Here is an 11,710-nt window from a genome sequence, read left to right as displayed (position 1 = left end):
CACACCGGCAAATGTTTATTTCAATATTTTCCTTCATTTCATTGTTTTTTTTACATATTGCATTTCTCAAAAGAAACAAACATAGAACAGAAACTATTTACTCGCGCTTGGGGGAGGGGCGGGGGGGTGGAAAACAGGTTCAACAAATCTCATAAAACTCATCAAAGGTTTCAAGTCTTTCCTTGCGCAGGCGCAATGATGCTAAAATACAGAATTAAAACATTTAAAATCCCGGTACCTGGGAGCGATAAAGAGAGAGAGAGAGAGAGACAGAGCCTCTCTCCCCTTTGTTGTAACAACTATATTTCACACACACACTAACTTTCAAACTTCGGAACTGGAGCCAGTTTTTTTTCTGCACGGTCCTCCGAACCTTGTCACCAGGGTGCTGTGGAGAGTCGGGCACCAACGCACACACACATGCGCACGCACACACACACGCACACACACACGTACACACACACGTACACACACACACCAGGAAACAGCTCCTGCTCCATGCCTGGCTCTGCGTTCTCCCAGTCTCGGTGAGGGGTAGGGTGGGGAAGGGGGCTGGGCAGGGGGGGTCTCTCTGGACCTGCCCACAGTCTGCTCTTCATCCCACACACAGTGCTCGCTCGCAGCCTCGAGGAAACCCAGCTCCGGATGGCGGGCGGAGAGAATTCCCGTGACAACCTGTTTACACAACAAATTTTAGTGGCAGCACTGAGTCCTGCATCCTTCCAGAATATCCTGGAGGGAGGGGGGGTCAGGGTGGGGGAGAGGAAGGGATGCAGAGGGAGAAGAAGGGATAAGAGAAAGGGAGGATGAACCAGTGGGGTAGCTGTTGTCCTGTTTTTTGATCTATCACCAGATTCAGTCCCTGGAAGGTTGTAGAGATGATCTGGACCTCTCCCATATAAATACACTGAACAGAAGCTAAACACAACAGACTGTGCTGCAACTAGACAGAGGGAGGCCAGTGCTGTCAGAAGTGGTTGAGGTGTGTTGGAGGCATCCATCATTGCAGAGCCAGTATATGGTTTGCCTCTGTTCCCAGGGCCTGAACTCATCCTCTCGCTGTCAGCCTGCTGGTGGCATCTTCCTGTCACCACCACCCCCCTCAATTACAGAGCACACCGACTGTACCAGGGAGGGGGTTACAGAGCACAGCACCTGTACCAGGGAGGGGATTACAGAGCGCAGGGACTGTACCAGGGAGGGGATTACAGAGCGCAGGGACTGTACCAGGGAGGGGGTTACAGAGCGCAGGGACTGTACCAGGGAGGGGATTACAGAGCGCAGCACCTGTACCAGGGAGGGGGTTACAGAGCACAGCGACTGTACCAGGGAGGGGGTTACAGAGCGCAGCGACTGTACCAGGGAGGGGGTTACAGAGCGCAGGGACTGTACCAGGGAGGGGGTTACAGAGCACAGCGTCTGTACCAGGGAGGGGGTTACAGAGCACAGCGACTGTACCAGGGAGGGGATTACAGAGCGCAGCGACTGTACTAGGGAGAGGGTTACAGAGCGCAGCACCTGTACCAGGGAGGGGGTTACAGAGCGCACCGACTGTACCAGGGAGGGGGTTACAGAGCGCAGCGACTGTACCAGGGAGGGGATTACAGAGCGCAGCGACTGTACCAGGGAGGGGGTTACAGAGCGCAGCACCTGTACCAGGGAGGGGATTACAGAGCGCAGCGACTGTACCAGGGAGGGGATTACAGAGCGCAGCACCTGTACCAGGGAGGGGGTTACAGAGCGCAGCACCTGTACCAGGGAGGGGGTTACAGAGCGCACTGACTGTACCAGGGACGGGGTTACAGAGCGCAGGGACTGTACCAGGGAGGGGGTTACGGAGCGCAGTGACTGTACCAGGGAGGAGGTTACAGAGCGCAGCGACTGTACCAGGGAGGGGGTTACAGAGCGCAGGGACTGTACCAGGGAGGGGGTTACAGAGCGCAGCGACTGTACCAGGGAGGAGGTTACAGAGCGCAGCGACTGTACCAGGGAGGGGGTTACAGAGCGCAGGGACTGTACCAGGGAGGGGATTACAGAGCGCAGGGACTGTACCAGGGAGGGGGTTACAGAGTGCAGGGACTGTACCAGGGAGGGGGTTACAGAGTGCAGGGACTGTACCAGGGAGAGAGTTACAGAGCGCAGCGACTGTACCAGGGAGGGGGTTACAGAGCACAGCGACTGTACCAGGGAGGGGGTTACAGAGCGCAGGGACTGTACCAGGGAGCCGGTTACAGAGCGCAGCGACTGTACCAAGGAGGCGGTTACAGAGCGCAGCGACTACTAGGGAGGGGGTTACACAGCGCACCGACTGTACCAGGGAGGAGGTTACAGAGCGCAGTGACTGTACCAGGGAGGGGGTTACAGAGCGCAGCGACTGTACCAGGGAGGGGGTTACAGAGCGCAGTGACTGTACCAGGGAGGGGGTTACAGAGCGCAGCGACTGTACCAGGGAGGGGGTTACAGAGCGCAGCGACTGTACCAGGGAGGGGGTTACAGAGCGCAGTGACTGTACCAGAGAGGGGGTTACAGAGTGCAGTGGCATTCCTGATACCTGCAGGGGGTAACTGCTAACAGCGCACCACCACTTATACCGGGTACAATAACACACCAACGGTGGAGCAAGCTGGGGGGTGGGGCATTGGGCCAGGGAGGGCGTGCAGTTCAGCGAGTTGGACAGGATAGTGTTTGGGTGGAGGGGAAGGGAGCGGGGGAAGGTTAGCGCACGGTTCAGCGACAGAGGCACCCTCTATCTGAACCCATGTACACTTTCAGGAACACACACGGACACTTGGTACTTCTGCACTCTGCAGGAGAAGCTTTTCCTGAGTGTCCCAGACTGATGGGTGTGTGGCTGGGAACGGCACTCCGGCCTTACAGAGCGGGAGTGGGACGTGCAGCTCTCCTCAAAGGAGAAACAAGGTGCCCTACAACTTGAAACAAATGCACCAACTGTAGTGTTAAGAGTTTAAAAAAAAGTTTCAAAAATTCATCGTAAAGTTTGCACATCACCTTTCGAGAACAAAACGGAACTAAAGTTGAAATACTGGAAGATATCGGTGCGGTATGCTAGCATTATTACACTTGGTACAAGGTAGAATAGGGCTGTGGGAGACAGTCAGTGAAACAGCTATGACAAATCCTTCATTACAATCTCCCACACTCACAACAGTGAGGGTAATATCCCCATCCCAGGGCAGTTCTGTATGTACAGAGAGGCGGGTATGTGTGACAGACAGCACGTGTGTGTGGGAGAGACAGAAAGAGAAATACAAGGATGTGTATGCAGAGTGAGAGAGAGAGAGAGAGAGAGACACACACAGAAATACAGAGATGTGTACACAGAGAGTGAGAGAGAGACTCAGAAATACAGGGATGTGTACACAGAGTGAAAGAGACACACTCAGAAATACGGCAATTTTTACACACAGAGTTAGTTAAACAGGGACAGAGGGATGTGAACAGACAGAGAGAGACCAAGAGACAGAAATGGACACAGAGAATCACGCATAAAACATGGAGAGAGAGGGGAGCAGGGAGTGAAGGGGGCAGGGACTATGAGAGGGGGGACAGAGAGCGTGGGGGAGTAGGAAACAAGAGACAGGGGGCAGAAAAAGAGCGAAGGGGGCAGGGAGCAAGGGAGGCAGGGAGCAAGAGGGGGGGCAGGGAGTGAGGAGGGGCACAGAGAGCGAGGGGGGGGCAGATGGGGCAGACACGCAGAGAGAGGAGGGAAGACACGCAGAGAGAGGGGGCAGACACGCAGAGAGAGGGGGCAGACACGCAGAGAGAGGGGGCAGGCACGCAGAGAGAGGGGGCAGACAAACAGAGAGAGGAGGGAAGACACGCAGAGAGAGGAGGGAAGACACGCAGAGAGAGTGGGTAACACACATAGAGAGGGCAGATACGCAGACAGAGGAGGGCAGACACGCAGAGAGAGTGGGCAGACACACAGAGAGAGGGGGCAGACACGCAGAGAGAGGAGGCAGACACGCAGAGAGAATGCAGACAGAGACAGAGAGAACAGACACGCAGAGACAGCGACAGACGCATAGAGGAGAAAGAGGGCAGACAGAGAGAGAGAGAGGTTGACAAGCAGAAAGAGAGATAGAAACAGACAGACTCTCAAAGACTAGAGGCTTTTGCAGACAGCGACAGAGTCAGAGAAACATTGCCATGTGTAGACACAGGGGAAAGATGGGAAGAGACAGAGACAGGGAGAAAGAAAGAGGCAGAGAGGGAGACACACACACATACAGGGACACATGTAGACACAATGAGGGAGAGAGTGTATGTGACACAGAATCATGTTCCAACGCAGAATGATACTGAGAGAAAGGGAAACAGACAGAGAAACACACATCCATATAAAAATGAGAGAGGGAGATGCAGACAGAGAGAGAGAGATGGAGACAGGCAGGGAGGGCTGGACAAGCAGGTAAAGACAAGCACACACACACCCGTGCGCTCATAGAGTAAACAGTGTGGTTTCAGTGACTCTCCCCGATTCTCTTCTGTATCTGGTGCTAACAAGCCAGCACACTGCTGCCAGCTGGTCCCAGAGACTGGCGTCTCCTCTGTCCTTTGGGTACTGGGATACGACACTGGGTAGGACTGTGTGCTGTAAAGTGTCAGAGCAGCATACTTTGTCTTCTATTCCTGCCGTTAGCTGCAAACAGAGAAAAAGCGATCAGTGCAGTGCACCCAGCATCGCTCCCCACTTTCCTACCCTCCACTGTCCGCCCCTCAGACTCACACTTTCCCCACCTGTTTACAGGTTCAAACCGGTGTCCCTTCCACCTATATGGTCAGGGTTACTGGGTGCTACAGAGATCTGGATATCCCAGAGCGGCGATGCCATCACCGTGTGTCAAAGTGGGAGAGTTCCAACTAGATTCACCACAGCCTGTATACACCACTCTACTGCAGCTGCACTGCGATCCCTGCAGAGCAAGAGCAGCACCAGAGTGGAGTGAGCAGAATAAACACATCTGCAGACAGCCCCCAGGCCCTTCCCTTGATGTCACCTTGGGGCCCTTCCCCTGGTGTCCCTGCGCCGTGGGGCCCTTCCCCTGTTGTCCCTGCGCCGTGGGGCCCTTCCCCTGGTGTCCCTGCACCGTGGGGCCCTTCCCCTGGTGTCCCTGCACCGTGGGGGTCCTTGCTCTGGTGTCCCAGCACCATGGGGCCCTCGGTCCCTGCGCCGTGGGGCCCTTGCTCTGGTGTCCCTGCACCATGGGGCCCTTCCCCTGGTGTCCTGTGTCATGGGGCCCTTCCCCTGGTGTCCCTGTGTCATGGGGCCCTTCCCCTGGGGTCCCTGCACCATGGGGTCCTCACTCTGGTGTCTCTGCGCCGTGGGGCCCTTCTCCTGGTGTCCCTGCACCGTGTGGCCCTTCCCCTGGTGTCCTTGCGCCGTGGGGCCCTTCCCCTGGTGTCCCTGCATCGTGGGGCCCTCGCTCTGGTGTCCCTGCACCGTGGGGCCCTCGCTCTGTATGGAAATAGTTACCAGAAACAGGAGGTGGATTCAGCCAGTGGGGATGCAGCTTTAGCACAGAACATGCTCGTGAAGAGCTGGAATCTGATTGGCTGTTTGGAAGTAGTCAGAGCCAGCAGAAGAGACTATTCGGTTACGAAATAGAGGAACGGAGAGAGGGAGAGGGAGAGAGACGGGGAAAGAGAGAGAGGCAGAGAAAATAGGGGAAAGGAGGGAGGGAGGGGGTGAGAGTGTGAGGAAGGGAGAGAGTGGGAGGAAGGTTGAGAGAGGAAAGGCAGGAGAGGGAAGGTGAAAGAGATACAGGGGTGGGGGGTGGGTGGGAGAGGCGGAGGGGAGAAGAGAATGGGGGGGGGAGAGGAAAGAGAGGGGAGGGGGAGAGGAAAGAGGGGAGAGGGAGGGAGGGAAGGGAGAGGGAGGGAAGGGGAGGGGAGGGGAGGGGAGGGAGGGAGGGGAAGGGAGGGAGGGGAGGGGAGAAGAGGGGGAGAGGGAGGGGCGAAAGGGGGAGAGGGAGGGGGGGGAGGGAGGGGAGATGGGGGAGGGAGAGGAGATGGGGGGAGGGAGAGGAGATGGGGGGAGGGAGAGGGAGGGGAGATGGGGGGAGGGAGAGGGAGGGGAGATGGGGGGAGGGGGATGGGTGGGAGGAGATGGAGGGGGGTGGGTGGGAGGGAGAGGGAGGGGGATGGGTGGGAGGGAGAGGGAGGGGGATGGGGGAAAGGGAGGGGAAATGGGAGGGGAGGGAGATGGAGGGGGAAGAGGGAAAGGGAGGGGAAATGGGAGGGGAGGGAGATGGAGGGGGAAGAGGGAAAGAGGGAGGAGGAGGGGAAACAAAAATGGGATGGGAGAGAAGAAAGAGAGGAGATTAGCAAGTTGCACCACAACAAGACTCATTGACACTGTGTGAAGAGCAGGAGCAGCAGCTGTTGAGCTGGTGAAAGCAGGCAGCAGGGTGGGACTGGAAATGGACAGCAAGACACGCCAGGGGTGGAGGGGAAGCCCCCTCCCTCCTCGCCATGCCCTGCCATCTTCCATTTGGATCAGGGCCGCCCCCTCGATTGGCAAACCGGAGTGCTGAAGCATTCGGAGTGTCTGGCTGCTGTGTGTCTGAGTGGGAATGGCTAAACCCACCCCCCAATCCCCAGGGCCCCCCTGCGCTCTGCGATTCACCAAGCAGCTGGGCAACCTGGACACCCCCAACTCCAAAGAGCTCCAAGAGAGTGAACTGATCCCACTCATCCCGCTGGATTTGGAAGTGACAGCAGAGGGCTGTACTCCCCAGGCTTTGGGATACCCAGACGGTCGTGCTGCTACCCTCAACTCCTTACAATCCAGCTGATTCACTGAACGATAGAGACATGAGGAGGCCATTCAGCCTTTCCAAACTGTACTTGCTCTGTGTAAGAGCTATCCAATTAATCCCACTCTCCCCCATCGCTCCCTATCTCTCTCTCCCCTCCCTCCCCTCCATCTCTCCCCTCTCTTTCTCCCTCCCCCTCTTTTTCTCCCCCTCCCTCTCTCTCACCCATCTCTGTGAATTCCCCCCCTCCAGTCTCTCCCCTTTCTGAGGGTGAATCTGCTCCCTCTCAGGCAGCACCTTCCAGATCACAACAACTCACCGTCTCAATAAAATTCTCCCCATCTCCACACCCCCCCCCCCGATTCTCTTCACTCTATGTCTCCCCGCTCCCCTTGCTCTCTGCTTGCCCACCCTCCTGTCGCTGGGAAACACTTTCTCCTCATTCACTCGATCGAGGCCCCCTCGCGATAGTGACTGCCTCGATTCAATCTCCCCCTTAACTTCCCCACTCCGAGGGGAACGATCCCAGCTTCCCTCCAACAGAAACTGAATTCCTGTCATCCCCTGGAACCATTCCGGATAAATTTCCCTCCATACCCTCCCTCTCCAGTTCTTTGCCAAATTGTGGAAAACGGAATGGGATACAACTCTCCAGCTGAGGGTGGACAGGATGAAGATTGGGAGCAAGAACATTGGCCTGATTCTGTATCCACTCTTCATCCTCGAGGCCTCCTTCATTACCTCCCCCCGCTCACAACAACATATCCTACAACCCTTCCCAGCCAGAATCAGCTGGGATGGGTCAGAGAGTGATGGAATCTGAATCACACCTTCGTAGTTCAGTGGAATAGTGAGAGGGACCTGCACTGCCCGGGGAAACAGAGTCCTATTTCCACAGTATCTGTCACCACCTCAGAAAATCGCAGGCTGCTTCACAGTTGCCGGCTTGTGCACACAAAGCTCTGAGAGTTATGGCTAGATGCTTTCAGTGATTTTGCTGAAGGGATCAATGTGGCCTCAGGTCACTGGGGAGAACTCGACTCCTACCCTCCCACAGTGCGGCGCTCCCTCAGCACTGACCCTCCCACAGTGCGGCGCTCCCTCAGCGCCGACCCTCCCACAGTGCGGCGCTCCCTCAGCGCCGACCCTCCCACAGTGCGGCGCTCCCTCAGCACCGACCCTCCCACAGTGCGGCGCTCCCTCAGCACCGACCCTCCCACAGTGCGGCGCTCCCTCAGCACTGACCCTCCACAGTGCGGCACTCCCTCAGCACTGACCCTCCCACAGTGCGGCGCTCCCTCAGCGCCGACCCTCCCACAGTGCGGCGCTCCCTCAGCACTGACCCTCCCACAGTGCAGCACTCCCTCAACACTGCCCCTCCCTCAGTGCGGCGCTCCGTCAGCACTGACCCTCCCACAGTGCGGCGCTCCCTCAGCACTGACCCTCCCACAGTGTGGCGCTCCCTCAACACTGCCCCTCCCTCAGTGCGGCGCTCCCTCAGCACTGACCCTCCCACAGTGCGGCGCTCCCTCAGCACTGACCCTCCCACAGTGCAGCGCTCCCTCAACACTGCCCCTCCCTCAGTGCGGCGCTCCCTCAGCACTGACCCTCCCACAGTGCGGCGCTCCCTCAGCACTGACCCTCCCTCAGTGCGGCGCTCCCTCAGCACTGACCCTCCCACAGTGTGGCGCTCCCTCAGCACTGACCCTCCCACAGTGCAGCGCTCCCTCAACACTGCCCCTCCCGCAGTGTGGCGCTCCCTCAGCACCGATCCTCCCACAGTGCGGCGCTCCCTCAGCACCGATCCTCCCAAAGTGCGGTGCTCCCTCAGCACTAACCCTCCCACAGTGCAGTGCTCCGTCAGGACTACCTTCCCACAGTGCGGCGCTCCCTCAACACTGCCCCTCCCGCAGTGCGGCACTCCCTCAGCACTGATCCTCCCACAGTGTGGCCTTCCTCAGCAGTGACCTTCCCACAGTGCGGCGCTCCCTCAGCACTGACCCTCCCACAGTGTGGCACTCCCTCAGCACTGACCCTCCCACAGTGCGGTGCTCCCTCAGCACTGACACTCCCACAGTGCAGCGCTCCCTCAGCACTGACCCTCCCACAGTGAGGCGCTCCCTCAGCACTGCCCGTCCCACAGTGCAGCGCTCCCTCAGTACTGACCCTCCCACAGTCTGGTGCTCCCTCAGCACTGACCCTCCCACAGTGCGGTGCTCGTTCAGCACTGATACTCCCAGTGTGGTGGTCCCTTAATGCTGACTCTCTGTTATGCAATTGAGTTTGTGAAGTTGGAATTTGGTGTTGGTAAAGATGTAAAAATTCGAAGGGGAAAAACATGATTTGGTCCCTTTAAAAACAGGTGTTTCACCTCAGTGCAGAAGGTTGTAAATGTAAAGTACACACAGAGTCCCAGACTGAAACATCTAGATCAAAATGTCAAGCAGTCGTCTGGACAAAGACAACCTGTTTGTATATGAATTTTGCCCAATCAATTGAAAGCAGGCATTCAGATACCAAGAACCTGTAAGATTTGAATTTGATGGTGCTGAAAAAAATCAGACCAATCCTATTGTGGGAAAATTGATAGGTCACCACTCATATAAAAGAGTGTGCAAGAGAGAAAAACAGGAGTTAGCAACTGCCACCTCTCAAGTCTTGACAGCGAAAGAGCCAGCTTTATATATCTCTAAAGAGAATGCACCACTTAACCAATGAAAGGTACCAAATCAGAAAGAACTCACAGACGGAGAAATCAACAGAGAAACTCTAGAAGGTTCCAAAGGACACAAAACTTGGTTGTTTTTTTTTGCAGTGACTAAATTCTGTTATTACTTTTTTGGTTAATGAATGGATATTATATTTATTTGAACAGCATTCCAGTAGAATCTTATTTTATTCGGGATGTTACTTGTTTAATAAAACTCCTGGTTAGTTAAATAAATAAATTGTTAAGTGTTCGTTTTAAAGTGAGTATGGGGTAATTCTGTTCGTTACCCACTAAGCATTACTGAAGGGCAGTTCACACATTGCCACGCACTTTTAACAGATTGTGAGTCTAGAGATTCCTCTTTGGGGGAATTTGGCATTACGTCTAAAAGGGGATCAACCCTGGAATTGTAACACCCTCTGACAGTATGGACAAACCTATTTGTGCCCTCGTGTAATAAATTCTACAGAAGCACCCAGCCCCTGGACACTGCTTGTAGTCTGCCAGGTAACTGCAGCTAACATACCAGATTCTGGGAGCAGTGCTGATCTGTATCCGGAGTCTCGTTGTAACTCAATCTCCTTTAGTGCAAATATTGATGTAGCTGGGGAGAGAGAAAGACAGGTTAGTATACAAATCCAGAGTGAACTGAAAGCTGGAATCAAAAATGGAGAGTGAGAATGACACTGTATCCTCGGTGATGCTCAAAGGTGTGGCTGTGACCCATGCGTTACCACAAGCCGCTCAGGTTACAGAGCGACAGAGACTCAGCGCTCCACGAATTCACAGAAGATGGGAGAAAACTTGGGATAATGTTGATCAGAGTCAGTGCCACGTACTACACAGAGGGTGGAAACAGTACACATGTCATAGCATCGTGATCTTGCACACTGGCAAAGTCAAGCAGAGATCATTCTGGAATGATTTAGAAAAAGACAGAGAGCGGGACAGCTGAGCTGTAGGCTGGGTTTAGATGTGGACAAGATCCAGTTGCTGATCTTAGAATCATGATAAGCAACATTTTTCTTATTCACTCACAGGACACAGGCGTCACTCACTGGGCCAGCATTTATTGCCCATCCCTAGTTGCCCTTTGGAGGGCAGGTGAGAGTCAACAACATTCCTATGGCACTGGAGTCACGTGTAGGCCAGACCAGGTAAGGACGGCAGATTTCCTTCCCTAAAGGAACCAGATGGGTTTTTCCGACAATGGGGCATCAGTAGATTCTTAATTCCAGTTATTTTTTATTGAATTCAAATTCCACCATCTGCCGTTGAGGGATTTGAACCCGGGTCCCCAGAATATTTGCTGAGTTTTTCTGGATTAATAGTCTAACGTTAGTTTGATCTTGCACACTGGGAAAATTAGACAGCGATCATTCAGAATTATTCAGGAGAAGACGGATTTGGATGTGGATGAGGAACTGGTGATCCAGTTTCTGATCTCAGAATTATTATCAGCAAAGTTTAAGACCATCGGCGGGCAACAGGCGTGAGCTGCACTGTCTGGGAGAAGACATTTCATTGGGTCTAGCATCAGGTAGACGATAACCAGCACGGTTACACACACAGTCAGCGAATCCCTATGGTGCAGAGAGAGACCATTCAGCCCACTGAACCTGCACTGACTGTCTGACAGAGCAGCCCATCCGGTCCCTATCTCCTATCACATCAAGCAAGGATCAGAGTTACAAACTCTCCAGTGTGTCCACACACCACACATACTCAGCATCCCTGAGGAAAATGGGAAGAATGGGATTGAGAAACTTAGCAGCCATGATTGAATGGCGGAGCAGACTTGATGGGCTGAACAGTCAAATTCTGCTCCGGTGTCTTGTGGTCATCAGATTGGTCAGTTTAACAGACTGGATCCAATTGGTGAATTCTACAGGGTGGATTCTGATTGGTCAGTTTCACAGGGTGGATTCTGATTGGTCAGTTTCACAGGGTGAATTCTGATTGGTCAGTTTCACAGGGTGAATTCTGATTGGTCAGTTTCACACAGTGGACCCTGTAATCTGCATTCAAGTTTGTCCTACCAAAATGAAACACCTCGCACTTATCAGGGTTTGACTCCATCCGCCACTTTTCAGCCCAGCTCTGCATCCTATCAGTGTCTCTTTGCAGCCTGCAAGAGCCCTCCACCTCATCCACTACTCCACCAATCTTGGTGTCACCAGCACATTTACTAACCCACCCTTCAGCTCCCTCTTCCAAATGC

The 11,710-nt window shown here is 54.6% G+C and overlaps 1 protein-coding gene across 10 annotated transcripts in view; it reads right to left on the bottom strand.

Moving 5' to 3' along the window:
- Positions 1–11,710, bottom strand: part of LOC145338588 (cyclin-dependent kinase 17-like) — a 93,066-nt gene continuing 81,356 nt past the window's right edge. For 7 of the 10 annotated variants that reach the window (XM_080182941.1, XM_080182943.1, XM_080182945.1 and 4 more), the window contains 3 exons: positions 10,016–10,093; positions 5,498–5,610; positions 1–4,663 (listed from right to left, as the gene is read on the bottom strand). In XM_080182941.1, the coding sequence (XP_080039067.1) occupies positions 5,537–5,610; positions 10,016–10,093 (152 nt within the window). In that variant the 3' untranslated portion in view covers positions 1–4,663; positions 5,498–5,536. The remainder of the gene's footprint in view (positions 4,664–5,497; positions 5,611–10,015; positions 10,094–11,710) is intronic. The other 3 variants (XM_080182940.1, XM_080182946.1, XM_080182949.1) reach the window with 1 other exon arrangement.

Source organism: Carcharhinus amblyrhynchos, unplaced genomic scaffold (genome assembly GCF_965287045.1).
Source record: "Carcharhinus amblyrhynchos unplaced genomic scaffold, sCarAmb.v2.hapA chromosome_102, whole genome shotgun sequence".
Lineage (NCBI taxonomy): Eukaryota > Metazoa > Chordata > Chondrichthyes > Carcharhiniformes > Carcharhinidae > Carcharhinus > Carcharhinus amblyrhynchos.
This window is presented reverse-complemented; position numbering and strand designations above follow the sequence as displayed.